Source organism: Zosterops lateralis, assembly GCF_965231275.1.
Source record: "Zosterops lateralis genome assembly, chromosome: 7".
Classification (NCBI taxonomy): domain Eukaryota; kingdom Metazoa; phylum Chordata; class Aves; order Passeriformes; family Zosteropidae; genus Zosterops; species Zosterops lateralis.
The window spans coordinates 12,401,579-12,417,207 of NC_139767.1; the positions used below are offsets into that span (position 1 = coordinate 12,401,579).

The window sequence follows — 15,629 nt, forward strand, 5'->3', positions numbered from 1 at the left end:
GAAGAGAGGATGTCATAAATGCTGTATTTCCAGAATTTCTACAACTTAATCCCAGGCACAATAAAGGGACAAACCAAACGATTTATAGTCTTACATGAGGATTATTCCCTCAGACTGATGAATGATACCTTTTCACTTACCAGCAGTTTCTCTAAACTGTGTCAGCTAAGTCTGTCTACATGCTACTGACAGTTTGCAAAGCCTTGTTACTCCAGAGGAATCTGACCTTGCTGTGGATTACACGAGGGCCTCGGGGAAGATTTGCTTTCAGCACTTCCTGAAGCACTTTAGGCCACCTGAAGTCCCTCTGCAGCCTCTGCACTCTGCTTGGAAGGCTGTAGGCCAGCCAGTCCTGCTCCCAGTTCTAGGAAGGGCCAGGGGTTAACCATTGGGTGGAACAGGAGACTGACTTGAGTCAGGGAGGGAAAAAGGAGCTTCGTGCAAAATAGCCATGCAGAGATTGGTGTTTTTTTCCTTCTGGCATTGAACCCACTGATTTTTTTGTGAGGATGGTGGGGAAAGAGAATTAGCTAGAGGCTTGGTGTGGTTTACTGAAGTAATTAATTCTCGAGCAAGAATAGGAGTTGGCTTGCATCTGCACTATTTGAAACTTTTCTGATATGAAATATGAAGACTGGCATCATTTACTCTTGCACGAGAAAAGCAATACCTTCCCTCACTCTTTGCACCTGGCTGACTATTTTCAAAGCTGGAGCAGCTGAGCAAGCTGCACTCCTGCTGCACTTCTGGCCCCTTCCAGTGGCTCCACAGCGCTGGAGGTGAGCTGCTCCATGCAGAGCAGTGGCAGAAGCCACAGGCAAACCTGCACACCTCAGCCAGACAGCAGCCCTGCCGAGTGTCCGTGTCTAGAGCCAAGCCCGTCTGTTCCTTGCAGCCGTGCCAGCCTGTGCCGTGGGGCTGCCTGCCTTCGGCAAAGGGAGCTGCAGCTGCAGCAAGTGCCCCGGGGGATCCCAGCACCAAGGTGGGACCTCTACCAGCTCTCGGCTTTGGAGCAGCCTCGAGGGAATCCCTTGCAAAAACTGCGGGTTTGGGCAGCAAAAAAGCCTTGTTCAAGGGTGAGGAAGTGAGCAAGAGTGGCTCACCAGGCAGCTGAGCACCAGGACTCAGCCATCGGGGCCAACAGCCAAACCCCCATGTACTTGTGCCGATAGGTGAAAAATGCTGGGAACTTGGAGTGGCTGGAGTGTGTGACATGCCTCACTGCAATTTGGGTGTGGAGGTTTTGGTTCCTCTGCCTCCCAGAACCTGAAGTTTCCTATGGGTTTCATACTTGGTCTCAGTGTGTAATTCTGCAAAGGGGGAGAGATGAAGGCTACTCTTCCCCTGCACTAGTGCTGTTGTAAAGTATTGGGATTTATACAAACATGCAGAGGGAGGAAAGAAATCAGTAGTCTGTTTCCCTGTGAGGACTTATTCATGTAGGTCTTAAGCAAGAGGAAGCTGACTTAAATCCCTGGAAGTCACAGAAACAGCAAACTGTCCAACCTCCTTGTCATTCCAGGAGAAGTTAAGCTTCCGCTTCCACATACCTCAGTACACCAGTAAAGAGTAATTTTCCATATCTGTGCATGTTTTCCTTTAGCTGAAGTGATGAGGAATATTCATTTCTGCTCCATTTTGGCAAAGTAACTTAAAATCTTAATTTGGATCTGATTTATCAGGATAATATGACAAAACCTGTTGCTGTGTGTATTTTCTGCAGAACCAGGCAATCCTGTTAATAGGTGTAGTCTGAGCAACACCCTGCAGAAATGAAATACATTGTCTTTTATTTATGCAGCTTAACATTCTATTGACTTACTGCTATAGCAATACACTGAATACCCTCTATCATGATTTATTACTGGTCCTGGTTCTCTTCCTATTTTCTGTCTCATCTTGCTACTGTTCTGCTTGATTTACCCCAGTGAATCATCAGACAGTTTCCGTTATTAAAAAAATCAATTACTTTGATGTACAATGGGCAGCACATACCTAGTTCCACATTTTGCATAAGCAGGCATTTTGGATGGCGGATTGTGACAATAATGAATGCCTGAGCTGAAAATAGCTTACTACGGACTGTTGGGATCCAACCTCTTTTCCTCCTGCTCCAGAAAGAGAGGTGTGTGCCATGGGACTCTCAATTACCACCCCAGTTGTCTCTGAGCAGGGCACCCAGTGGGCAGCAACCCTCCTGTGCTTTAATTTTCACAAAAGGGAAAGCAAAGTAACTTTCAAAAATGTGGGAAATTAATCCTAATTTAAGCCTTCTCAGGAAGTTGCTGCAAACTTCGGGAGAACTCCACACAGCCTTTCAGGAAGGCCAGACGGCATCTTGAAACAAACTCTCAATCAGATTGTGATGGCAGCCAAAGGAGTAGTGACTTCTGCTCCTAATATGCAGAGATTAGAAAGACTTGTGGCTTATTCTGAATATACAAAGGACCAGACTTGCTCCTCATGTTAGTCCAATGAGGTCAGAGGAGCAATACTCTGCCAACTACTCCAAGTGAGGAGTACACACCCTGCCAACCACTAAATGCAGCTTCTGAGCTATAAATTTAACTATATGTATAATTATTTGCAGGATGCATAATAAATGAAGACTACCAGGCTTGACAGGACTAATATTAGTGCTACCAGCTGTGTTTTGGCTTGTGGGCTTACAGGAGGAAGTAATTCTGTCTCTTTACTTGGCCCATTTGCTGAGTATATGTGAGCTGCTGTCTGCTTGTGTTCAAAGGAACTCCACTTCTCAGACAAGTCTTTACGTTTCCTGTGATGGTTCTTTGTAGGCAGAGTTGGGCAGGTTTTTATTTAACTCCCTCTCTGAAATCTCAGCACTTGCATTCATAACCACACAATCCTGTTGTTCTTTGCCTCATGATGCAAAACCAGGCTTCCCTTCATCTGCAAGCAGCAGTATCCCTAAGAGAGAAGATGTCTGAAACCAACGTAACCAGCTTCTTTATGAAGCTTGAAAAATTCCCAACTCCAAGCGTATGTTCTTGTCCACACCAGCTGCAACAAGAAGATGAGAGTCTTCTAAAGGGCTTGAAATGAAATTGCAGGATTTTCCATAAGCCATCCAGCTTCACAGTCACCATCAGTCCCAGAAATGGAGAATGGCTCATTGCACACACTTGGTTGTGCTTCACAGGGCCAAGAATCTTAAATCGAGTAAACTCTGATGTTATCTTCACCCTGACTTGGTACTGCACATGCCTTTGCAAGGTCATGCACCTCCTTGCCTATCTGCAGGGTGATGACACCAACTCTGGGATGTGTTTTGTTCAATTTCTCCCTTCTTAGAAAGTGTCACAGCTGGGGGAGGAGTGCTTTCTGATCTTACTTGGATACCTTGGAGAAGAGCCAGGGCTTTGTCTTTTCCTGGAAATGTAGCTGCAGGAAGAATGAATCACCAGGTTGAACCTGTATAACCAACTGAAAACAAAAGCTCAGACTTCTGTGTCTCACTTGGAAATAATCAGGGGAAAAATAGGCATCCTGTTTTGAAAACCACTACCAGCTGACAGGACAAAAATGTTGCATGTGTGATGTCTTTTGAAGCTGACAAGTAACCTAAGACTACAGCCATTTAAGGGAAAAATCCCTGAGCAAAACAGTAGTGAGGGAAATAGAATAGTCCAATGTTTGGGGGAGAAAAGTAACCAGGGAGGTTATTCAGAACACCCAAGGTGGAATTTTAGTAGCCCTAAAGTTTCACACACTATTAAATTTCCTGTACTACCTTGGCTGGCAGTGAATACAAACCAACCAGGGCTGGGGAGCCTGTGTTTGATAGCATAAGGACAGACTGCAGTGCTGCTGTCATTGATTAAATCCCTCCTTTTGCCTTTGCTGCAATCTAAGATGTCATTACAGGCAATGCAGAAGCTGCTTGGCTGGCATGTGAGCATCTGGATCGCTGCAGGGATACCAACAGCACAGGCATGTGGGAGTAAACCTTTCTTCCTTCATCTTAGCTTCTCTCTTCTGCTCCTACATTCATTTTGTCTTCAGGTAAAATAAAACCAGCTTGACAATTACCAAAGACTAAGTTAGAGTTAATGGAGGCTTAGTACCTGAGAAGAAAATTCGAGATGTGCTGGAGCCAAGACAGAGGCCTGCAAAGCTGTACTTTGGGCTGGCAGTACCACCACTTCCATTTATCAAAATTTAGAAATAGCTGTTACTGCCAGTCAGGGAGGGATACAGCTTTCTTATGTGGAAAAGGAAAATGCTTTTCAGTATTTTAACACAAACATTAACATGAACAGTGAGTTTATTCAGAGAAGTCTAACTGTGCATGTGTAAGTCCTGCCTTATTTAGCCTTCTGCAGTTCTAATTCCAACTCTGGGCCACCAAAGCCTGGTGCTTAGGGGCACTCCCTGTCAGTTTTAAGGTACTTGGAATTGCTTAGACTTTTCCATCTTCTCTGTCATCTGATGGATTTTCTTTCTAAGGACTCAAGAAGAGAAACACTGACAATACCATTAGAAATAACACTAAATCCCCCACATTTTTCATATGCTTGGATTCTTCCTTTTTTTAAAAGGGTAACACGTCTGCACTAAGAGAAATGCCTTTGCATCTACATGAATGCTATAGCTGTTGTCTGCCTGCCTGCCTATATAATTGTTTTAAAATGTTTATAAAATTAGTTATTGTTAACTAGTTTTAAATTAATACAGTGCATTACTTGCACTGTAATTTCCTCTCCAATTGCAAAACACTGAACCTATAGAGCATATAATAAATTTCTCCACCTAATGTTAAGCCTCTAGATCCATACTCAGACTCCACAAAAGGAAGGTTTTTGTACCATTTTCCCTGCCCCATGTCTGTTCCACTTCCCCAGCACAGCGCTGTGCTCCCAGGAGTGCTGCTGGAGCCCTTTCCCTGGGTGCACCCACGTCTGCTCACTGTCACTCTTGCTCCCTGGGTTATGGACTCTCCCCTCCCAAGACCCAACACTGGCATCTCATGGCCTGGAAGTTCAGCAGCTGGAGATGTGGGTAAGGCTGTAGGTCTGTGGACATCTGAAAGTGGGGGGAGATTTCCAGCAAATGAAGTTCAGCTGGCAATCCAGTGGTTGGTTGTGAAGAGTTTACTCAATTTGCTTTTTGTTCCTTAACTAAAACTTCAGAACAATGTCAGCTTTCAGACCTGCAAGTCCTTTGAGAGGTCATCACATAATTCCACTAAAAGCCAAGTGATCTTTTGTAACAAGACACTTTAATAAACGTGGTGATTATATGTGGCAGTTTATCAAGATGCAAGGCATGCATGTAATATTGCTGATGGGAACAATTCCCTCTTCAGAGGTTCCAGAAACTTCCTGTATTTCAGCTCAAGCACTTATGAAATAATACATCTTCATATTTTTGATAACAACTTCCACTGTTTAATGTAACTCTGTGTGTGAAGGAAATGAAACGCTGGATTGGATTGTACATTTATTTCAACATTTCACTTTTTGTACATTTATTTCAATATTTCACTTTTTTTTTTTGTAAGGATCTTGCAGAAGCAGCAAGCTGTAAGGTCTATTGATAAACCACCAGCTTCTGCAGAAATCTAAGTTTTTATGTTTAATTCACCGCATCAGTTTCAAAGATGATCCAAATCACTTCAAGCTGTCCTGATTCTTCAACTGCAAGCTGTCATCAACCAAATTAATCTCTGCTTTATTCCCTTTGTATTTAACAGCAAGTGATTCACCACCCCATCTATTTTATTGGTGTGGAGAATCTGGAAGATTCTTCTACTGGTGAAGATGAAAATGTAAAACTTGTTAAATCATTTCAGTGCGAGTCATTTGAATGGCCTCTTACAGTGATACATAGGGAGAAAGATTGCTTTCTTTTCTGGGTTTTCCTCCAAGCTTTGTGTTAGCTCTTGCTCATTTGGTTGATGAAAGCTCTTAGCAAAACAGATATTTGTCCAAACTTTACTTCCAAGACAATTTTCATATTTCAGTGGAATGACAACCAGAAGTAGCTGCTGTTTATTTTGGGAGAAAAGGATTAAACCAGAAGTTTCCATACAAATGTAGAACAGAACCATTTGGAATAAGGCGTTGCTGTCAGAGGGTTATCAACAACACAGGTTTCCAGATAGAGTTTAAAAAGAAATCAGATTGTTTCTATTTATACCTGCCTTTGCCTTGGTAACCAGAGACTGTGTGAGGGATGCAGTATATTTCCCATCATGGATGTCTCCAAAATCCATGCGCAGACATGCAGTGCACCCAGTGTCTGCAGAGCCATCACAAGAGCTGTCACATTCATTTTTCTAAGAGAGGATTTTACATACTAAGCAGCAAAGAGAAGATTGCAGAAAGAGAGTTATATTAGTATAGATTCAAAATAATTTGTACTCATTTCTATCTTATCTACTTTGTTCTTTGATCTTTTAAGTACTTCAAAGACCATTGCACTTAAACACTTTTTCTTAATTACTCTGAGCAGCTTACCCAAATCCGAGGTAGTGGGATTTACTCATAATTGGCTACATTATGCCTGCTTTATCAAGCAGTTGAATGAGGTAAGAATGGACTTGAATTGGTGTTTCTTCATACTTTAAATCATCCTTGCTTACCTTAAAATCAGCTGTTTCCTACTCCACAAGATTACCTGCAGCTTAGGTGTCCTTACAGCCCCCTGCAGGGCTCGAAAGCCAAACCAGGCTACGTTCTCACCACTTCACTGCTGTGCTGAGCTTTAGCCCTGCTGGGAGAAAAGCGTTTCAGCTCTGGGTATGTGTTTTAGCCACAATTCTGTGTTGTTGTGTTTTCTTTATCCTTCTACTGTCAGGAAAGGTAGAAGAAACTGAGTGTGTCTCTCTGCCACTATAATACCCAGGTACTCCATTTTTTTAGAAAATGGATGTGGAAAGGTGAAGAGAAGGTAAATACAGGCTCTGAATGAATATGGGCCCTACTAAGCTAGTGAACTTGCTTCTCTCTTAATAGCTTCACTATCCAGTTATGATCCAGAAAGTAATTTCTGGTATTCTGTCTAAGGCTCATGGAAGTCACTGCCAGAGCAACTTTATCAGGGAAGAAGGGGAAATATTTCTGGGAAGCAGGGCAGGATTGGTAGAGAACCTGCTACACTCCAGAGATATTCAGGGATATCTGACTAACAAAATCACATTATTGGGATAAAAGCACTTACTGCATTATCATCTTCGAGAACAATACATTTTCACATGCAGCCTTTTTTTTAGTCTAGTTGCTATTCAGCCAGACACTTGGTCCTGTGAAATACTGCAGGAGAAGAAAACTCATCTGGGGACAGAAAGGAGGCAGCTGGGAACACCGGAGTCCTGCCACACTATTCCATATTCTGGCTGGAGATACCAGGGCTGGCATGTGGTGCAGGTGGAGGTGAAAGCTCTGTGCCATTTGGGAGTTTCCCTCTATTTGCCTGCTGGTGTAGTTTAGGCAGAGTGCAGGTGACTCAAAAAGTCACTCAAACAGAGTTCTCATTTCAAATGTAATGACTCTCATTGCTTTTCCCACACTGCCTATAGAAATTTAAAAATAATTGAGACAATAGCACAAGCAATTTCAAACTCTCAAAAGCAGGAATAGTGGCAAGGGCCCAGCACTTTAGGACATAAAACCACACAAAACTGAATCATCACACCTGTTCTGGCATGTTTGTAGGGAGAAGTCGGAGTTGTCGTAAGACAAGTATGGACTGGTTTGGGGCAAGTGAAATTTTGTGTTCCATTCTCCTACAGTAGCAGAACCCTAAAAACAAGCTTTACTTTCTGCTACCCCTGTGCAACCTGTAATGATCCTCCACAGAGGTTTTCATAAATCTTGAGCCACTCTGTTGAAATTGACAGCTTTTAGAAGAAACCAGATTTGCATTTGTCTGCCAGATGGATTTGCTAGTCCCTGTGGGAAAGAGAGGGGATGTTTTCTGGAGCTGGTTATGGTCCCCAGCTTCGAGGGGCCAGCCTTGCCCCATCGGTGGTGTCACCAGGAGCTGTCAGGGCACAGAGCCACTGGAGATGGGACAAAGAAGATGTGTCCCTGCTGCCCCAGGCTCCTCTCAGGGGTGAGCAGTGCAGCTGCGGGCACTGCGCCTTTCTGCGGGGGACCTGCAGCGCTGCCTCCAGGCAGACACAGCGTGAGTGCTGCCAGGACACTTCCCGGCTCTCCCATGGCCTTTAGCAGTCTTTGGAGCTAGTTCAAGTAACACAGGAGAGGAGCAGTGTGTTGTTTTGCCAAACAAGAGATTAAATGGAGCCAAAGGTGAAGAAGGCCCGTGCACAAAGGGCGCCGGGGAGCGTTCCCGGCAGCGAGAGCAGCCTTGGCTGTGCTGCCCCGGTCAGCGCTCCGCTGGGATGGGACTGCGGTGTTCCTGTGCTGGTTACCCGGCGACCGCTTCCAAGTGATGGCACTTGCGGAGAAACTGCTCTCGGTGCCGGCAGTGGAGGACGAGGCCTGCCGGGTGCACAAATGCCTTTCCCGAGCATTCACTTTCCCGACTGCACAACCCCCGAAGCAAACGCCAGAGGTCGGCAGCAGAGGGAAGCTGCTGACAATGTCCCACAAGGACTGGGGCCTTTCCCCGGTACCTTTCGGCACGGCAGTGGCCGTGAGCAGGCGAGGAGCCCCCGGGCCCGGCCCCCCGCAGGAGGCAGCGCGGCGCTTCTCCCCTCGGGCCGCCCGGGCCCTCCCCGCCGGCCTGGCCCCGCTCCCGCCGCCCCGGGCCCTTCCCGCCGGCCTGGCCCCGCTCCCGCCGCCCCGGGCCCTCCCCGCCGGCCTGGCCCCGCTCCCGCCGCGGCCGGGGGGCAGCAGCGCTCGGAGACCTCTCGGACCGGCGCGGCCCGGCCCCGCGTACCCGGGAGGGGACCGCCCCGGCCCGGGCTCTGAGCGCCGCCGTTCCCGCCCGGGCCCCGCGGAGAGGCCGCGCCCCACCCCGTCTGAGGCGCGGGGGCCGGGCCCGGCACTGCCGAGGGGCCGGGCCTGAACCCGCGGCGGGCCCGGGCCTTTCCCCGCCCGCGCTCGGGCACGGCCCAGCCGGGGCCGCGGGGAGCCGGGCCGGGGCGGCGGGATGGCCCTGGTGCCGTACGAGGAGGGAGGCGGCTGGGCGGCGCGGCAGCTGCACAGCCCCTGGGCCACCTTCCGCTTCGCCCGCCGCACCATCCGCCTGCAGCAGGACTGGCGGCGCCTGGGGGTGGCGGCCGTGGTCTGGGACGCGGTAGGTGTTCACGGCAGGCACAGCTTTTCTGTGCTCAGTGCCTTCCTGTGGCTCTTGCCGAGCTTTCAGGTTCACCGTAGAAAATTACTGTAAAATTGTAACGGGAGGGCTTTTTTTTTTTTTTTTTCTTTTTTTTTTTTTTTTTTTTTTTTAGTGTTAGGAAGGAAAGTGTTAAACTATGCTTTAATTTTCCCTCTTCCTCCATAAGAGATCCTGCAGGAACACAAGGAGGCACGCCACCTAAAACCTGCACGGCCAGGAAATATTCCGGATAACTCTTACCTCTTTCTTCACAGTGGCTGGTGTTATTAGCTTGGCACCCTTCAGAGCACAGCATGGATCTCACTGCTCGTAGCCCCAAGCAGGATTGCTGATAGGCTTTATCTTGGGGATAAGAACTGTCCAAAACAGTGGGGTTTGCGGTGGGTCAAAGGCCGCAGGGCAGTCGCTCACAGCATCACTGTAGCAATCCAAGGCCTTCCCGTTGGGTTGGATCTCAGTCCACACACAAATTGCACTTTTCCCCCTAGTTTAAAGGAAGTGTAGCAATTTTAGCAAACTTCACAAATGAATTGGTGTACAGGGATGCTGATCTTTTTGGACATCAACTTTGACAGAACTTGCTGTGGGAAAGGTCCTTATCAAGATCTATATAACATATAAAATGCTAGATACAACCAGCTAGAAGTGTCATTAGTTTACTTTCCCTGTGTCCTTCTCGAGGGCATACCAGTGTTGTGCAGAAACCTTTTGAAATACCACACAAGGTACAATGAAGCCTTATTCTGGACTTGTGCAATACTGTGTTCATTCACTACTGTTTGACAACCCCTCCAAATACAACTCTTTCTACCTCCTGTTATGTTCGGGGATTCATGGAGCAGTTACCACATCCAAGTTGTAACATCTGTGGTTTTTTTTTTTTTCCCTTTTGCCAGTAGGAGTCTTCCATCTAACTTCATGAAAAACTTCCATAAAACATAAAAATACTACATGTGCACACTGGAGGCAGAGAAGGGCTGAACAAAGTCTTGCTGCAGACCTGAAGCACCTGACCCTTCCCATAACCTTCTCTCTCAGTATGACTGAAACGCTGTGCTTAATCGCCCTTGTCTCTTGGCTTAGGCTGTTGTCCTGTGTGCTTATCTGGAGATGGAAGGCATTGATCTCAAGGATCGGTCTGTGATCGAGCTGGGAGCTGGAACTGGATTGCTGGGAATAGTGGTCACATTACTAGGTAAGGGCTTTTTTGTTGTCTCATTTAAAGCAAATCACAACTGTAGCAAAACTAGCTTTTTTACATGTACATGCCTGGTGTAGAAGTGAGCACCAAAGCTGCATGCATTAACTGTGATGGTTCTTCTCTGAGTCATCTTCCTTCCTTGTTAGACTTGAGGGCCTGCTGCGATGTTTGTTGTAGTGGTGGTGCCACTGCAGTTTGCTTTATGGCGGGACCCTGCGAGGCTGAGGCCTGTTGCCATGGCAGGCAGCTCAGCAGCGTTCAGCTCTGCAGCTATTCCCCCCCAGGGAACAGGAGCTCTGCTTCCTGTCTTCCACTTCTCCTCCGATGCAGATAAAGCTACAGACAGAAACTACTCCTTGAGCTTGCATAAGCCTTTCATTAGCCTGTCTTGCAGACAGGGCATGGAGAAATGAAGTGATTTGCTGCTGATCTGTCTGTGGCTGAAGCAGGAACTGGGTACTATGTTAAATTTGTGTTATCTTTTCCAGGTTACTTTTGCAATTCAAAGCTCTAGTGGCTGTGAAAGGTGCCTGTTGAAATCAGAAACAAAACAATTTGACAAAATACAGTTGTGCCATGCAAAATCACACAGGCATAACTTTTGTCTGACCTGTAAAAGAGGCTCTCTACTTTCCTCTCTCTTACAGAAAAATATGGAGTTGGAGCAGGTGAATTTTAACACCCCCTGTAATTTATTCTTTTCTCACATATGGAAAAGCCAAAAGTAACTCCTTGAGTTTCATGTATTAAGAAAAAGCACCAGAAAACATGTTTTTTTCCCCACACGACTTAATCTTCACATAGACTACAGTATGTTCTGTGACTGATGAAGGGCAGGATGTCTGTAGACAGAGGGGTTTTGTTTGTTTTGTTCTTTTGTTTGTTTGTTTTTAATCAGGCAGCTCAGGGGAGCTGTTAATGTTTAACAGGAGCTAAGGAGCCTGCTGGAGTTAGAGCATTGTATTCCCCATGCTGTCCTATGGGACATGGCTGTGGGTGTGAGCCATGTCCTCCTGTCCCCCTCAGGTGCCCACGTTACCATCACGGACAGGGCGGCAGCACTGGAGTTCCTGGAGTCAAATGTGCAGGCGAACTTACCCCCTGAACTACGTCCCAGAGCTGTGGTGAAGGAGCTGACGTGGGGAAAAGACCTGGATAACTTCACTCCAGGAGCATTTGACTTCATCCTGGGTGCAGACATTGTTTATCTGGAAGAAACATTTGCAGAACTGCTTCAGACACTGGAGCACCTGTGCTCGGAGCGGACGGTGATCCTTCTTTCCTGTCGTATCCGCTACGAGCGGGATCTCAAGTTCTTGAAGATGCTGAGAGAGCGTTTCTCTGTATCCGAGGTCCATTATGATTCCAGTAAGGATGTTCATATCTACAAAGCACAGAGGGGCAGTCACAGGGATGACTTTTGACTCTCTGCTTTGTTAATAAGCCACTAATGCTGTTCAATTCTCCCCTTTGTTTCTACTCAATACACTTGTTCCTAAGCATGAAGTTGCAGTTGTGTTATTTCACTGGCTTCTTGTTCTGCTGGTCTTGTCTGATTACTGGGCCTGATACAGCAAGGATTGTGCTTCTGTTCTGCATATTGAACCTCTGCTTCATTTCTGAATAGAGTCACATAGGGTATTCCACTGTCCTTTTATCAAATGTAATTTGTTATAGTAAAAGGTCTGTTGTCTAAAATCAAATCACATTTAACTTCTGGGAGAAAACATAAAGAGATTACAGTGGAGTTTTTTCCCCTTTATCGCATCCTTAACTCTAGAAAAGTAAGAGTGGATGAAATAAAAGCTAATGCTCCAGCTCTAAATGTTTTAAGTCTTCAGGATTTCTGCATCTTAGAAGTTGTGGCAAAAGAAACCACTTAAAAGGCAAAAAGGCAGATGCTATAAAGTTGTTCTATAGCTGTCACTTCTGTGTTGAAGAGGCACAGTGAAATAAAGAACAAGAACTGGAGGGGCCCTGGGAACATGGACTGCCAAGTAAGCCAGCTTAGAAATCAGTGGTATTTTACCTGACTTGCAAGTGAGTGGGCCACGCCTGCAGTACTGAAGCAGTTGTGGTTTCTGAGTTGTCCCTAACAAGTCTGCCTCACACAGATCAAGGCTCCTTGGAGGAGATACACATGCACACGTGCTGCCGGGAAAGTGCAACAAGGAGACTCAAGTAGGTCTTAAAATATAAAATCAACCCTTGACTTTCAAATTACTGCTAGATAATGTTCTACTTTGTGCCTTTGTGCTCCCTCTGTCTCTGAGAGCTGTTATTTAGGAAAGGAGGGTGCGCTGTAAAGTCTTTGTAGCAGGAGAAGTACTTACTCCTGCATTACTTGGGGCCTTGGGGCAGTGTCTAGGTTTCAGTGCGCTTTCAGTGCATAGTGGTAGTTAAGACACTAAGTAACAGATTTCATACCTTGAGCTTGTAAAACACATCTGTGTGTTTTTTCCACAAGATCCCGGAGTCCAGCTTCACATCAGCAGCAGACTTCCTTCTCTTTCTAGTGGTTGAAGAGTGAAGCTGATGAAAACAATGGGCTAACAGAAGACAGCTACACCTCTAAATGTAGGAATTCCTTTACTACCTTTTGGGTTTTTGTGTGGATGTGGAACTTTTTTTGCTTTAAACTTAAACTCAAAAACCTCAGGTCAGGCTCAGACTTTGAGCATGTGCATGTTGGCACAGTGCATTTGGCACTGGCAACAGCAAACAGCTTTGCAGAACAAAGCAGCAGCTGCTTGGGGCTGTGGACATTTTGCAACTTTTTTGTCAGTTTTGCTCCCATCATACTTTCTGGTCGGTGGTCCAGAAGTGCTGTGCTGACTGTAATGTGAAAATGACACATTTATCATTAAGGTTTGTGCTTCATCCCTGGCACATCTCTTGCATGTTTTCAGCGAAGTTCCTTGCTTGGCTTCGGACCCCGTCTGGGAGTTGCTCTGAAACACTTGCTGTAACAGTATCCTCAGAAGCCACATGGTGTCACTAAAACAGTACTTAGGCAGCTGGCTGGGAATTCGCAGCCTGAAACTGGAGTTGGAGTCAGTTTGGGGGAAGGAAGACAACACCTTTAATTGAAAACAGATCATGAGATGAGCTCTCATGTGTCAGGTGTAGCTTCTTCTGTCCTATCAGCTGGGTGAACAGTGGTCAAAAAGAATTATGAGCTCTCCCCTCTCTCTGGCTCTAGTTTTCGGAGTGTGGCTCTAAGTTCTCACCTCTCCTCTTCCTCTGCACTGGTGTTTCCTTGTCTCCAAGCTCATCTGGGATTAGGCATTAGGCTCATGTGTAGCTCAGGCTCCCCTTGGGCTGGAGCTGGCAGAAGGCAGTGTGTTGGTGCCTGGGCTCATGAGTGCCCAAGGGAATATTCCTGTGGGAAAAGCCTGGCAGTGCTCGGCCCTTGCAAGAGACTGGAGCTTGCAGCACTGACAGCCATAGCAGGAACATGCCTGCTAAAAAGCCTGCTTCAATAGCACAGAATAAAGCACAGAATAAGGGCTGGTGCAGCAACCTGCACACTTCTAAGAAGGGGCTTTTGCCCCAGGCCTTGCTTTGACAATAGAAACAGTTTTGTACTTTTAAAATGAATCGGTTTAATTCCATCTCTAATTGCTTAGTTAAGTTTTCAGTGTCAGATTTCCCATTGCTGCTGTTACAGCCCACAGCTGTCCTGCCAGCACAGGAATGTGCCAGCAGAGACCAGGCTTGGCTTCTTTGGCTGTGCTGCTGCTACTCAGCAGCTGTGTGCACACCCAAGGGAGGATGTTTGAAGGCTGGAGCGGTGCTGCTGCTCATAAATAACTGTGGAGAAAAGCACAAGATGGCACTGGCAGCTCAGGTGAGTGCCTTGCCCCTGACCTGCAGAGTTCTTGGCGGCCTCTCCTCAGGCCAGCAAGTGGCACCCTCTGAGGGGACACCACCTCCTCTGACTGCTCCTGGGGTGCAGGTCCTGTTAGATTTAGGAGACCAGATCCAGGAATACTGCGGTTAGGCCACAACCTGTGTGTGTCAGTTGTGGTTGCATTTAAATCTGGTGTTTAGGGGCAGGCATCGACAGTGAGAATGTAACTCAGCTGAAACTGGCAGTCCATCCCCCCTGGGTAGTGCTGACACCCATGTGCACCAAGCACTGAGCACTGCCTTCCATTGTCCCAGGTTGGGTTTCACAAGTTTTTTGTATTCCCGTCACACTTACCTTCAGGGGGAGGTCAGGAGTGAGTCAGGCTGCAGGTGAATCACTCCAGGCGTGCAGGACAAATAGCAGAGGTGTAATTCTGGTGAGTGAGCACAGGGAGCAACCCTCTGCAGTGACACCTGCAAACTCTGGTGTCTCAGCCCACGGGTCCCATGGCAGCTCTTGCTCTGGTATCAGATGATGCATGACAACAGCTGTTGCCAGCAGCTGTTTGGCAATTATACCAACACCCTGCCCAAGCACTTTCTGTCACCCTGTTCATCCCTGCACTAGAGAATCCCATTCTCCTTTGGGTGGTTCCATTGCACTGATCCTGTTTTGTAACAGGTGATCTGAGCTCATCTATAGAAGGATGTGTTTGCTGTATGTTCCTGAGTAGCAGGGCAATGCAGAGTCTCCTGAGAAATTCACTCACTCTAGGGAGTGGGTCCCCGCCCCAGGAAAGTGACCAGGTAAGACACAACCATGCTGAGATACTGAGAAACCGTCCCTGAAATATTTGCAAGAGAACAAACTTTTCTGAAATGTAATGTCAACCAAGGTAATGTCTGATTGATATTAAGATACACAGCTGACTACACAGGGAATCTGTTACCCAGTTCTCTTTAGTGCAAAATTCAAGCCAAACTGCATTTTTATCTCAAGGACTAACCCCTGTTTGGGATTCTCTCTCATTACTGTAGATTTTTCTGAGCAAGAACGTGAATGGCATTATAAAACCTAGAAAATCCCAGCTGTAATGAGCTGAGCTTCCCCTTGATTTCACTGGAGGTGTGTTTACCCCAGTGCTGAATTTGTTCTCCTGGCTTCCATCCCAGTGTTTGGATCCAGCCTTGCAGATTACATAATAGGGTTGTGATCCTTGCAGTGTTTGCTGCCTTCTGTTTCTGTTCTGTTCTAAAGACCAGTAGTACATGGTTTACAAGAATGCTTAAAAGTGAGACATGCAGC

At 46.6% G+C, this 15,629-nt stretch overlaps 1 protein-coding gene across 1 annotated transcript; it reads left to right on the forward strand.

The window, feature by feature from the left end:
- Nucleotides 1–9,061: 9,061 nt before the first annotated feature.
- METTL21A (methyltransferase 21A, HSPA lysine) lies at nt 9,062–11,977 on the forward strand. The gene is made up of 3 exons (XM_083864979.1): nt 9,062–9,228; nt 10,354–10,465; nt 11,498–11,977. The coding sequence occupies exons 1-3, from the start codon at nt 9,082–9,084 to the stop codon at nt 11,893–11,895; spliced, it is 657 nt and encodes a 218-aa protein (XP_083721105.1). The 5' UTR covers nt 9,062–9,081; the 3' UTR covers nt 11,896–11,977.
- Nucleotides 11,978–15,629: the final 3,652 nt, after the last annotated feature.

Coding starts and splice junctions, on each gene's coding strand:
- METTL21A (XM_083864979.1), top strand. CDS start 9,082: ATGGCCCTGGTGCCGTACGAGGAGGGAGGCGGCTGGGCGGCGCGGCAG. Junction 9,229..10,353: donor CGGCCGTGGTCTGGGACGCG/GTAGGTGTTCAC, acceptor CTCTTGGCTTAG/GCTGTTGTCCTGTGTGCTTA. Junction 10,466..11,497: donor AATAGTGGTCACATTACTAG/GTAAGGGCTTTT, acceptor TGTCCCCCTCAG/GTGCCCACGTTACCATCACG.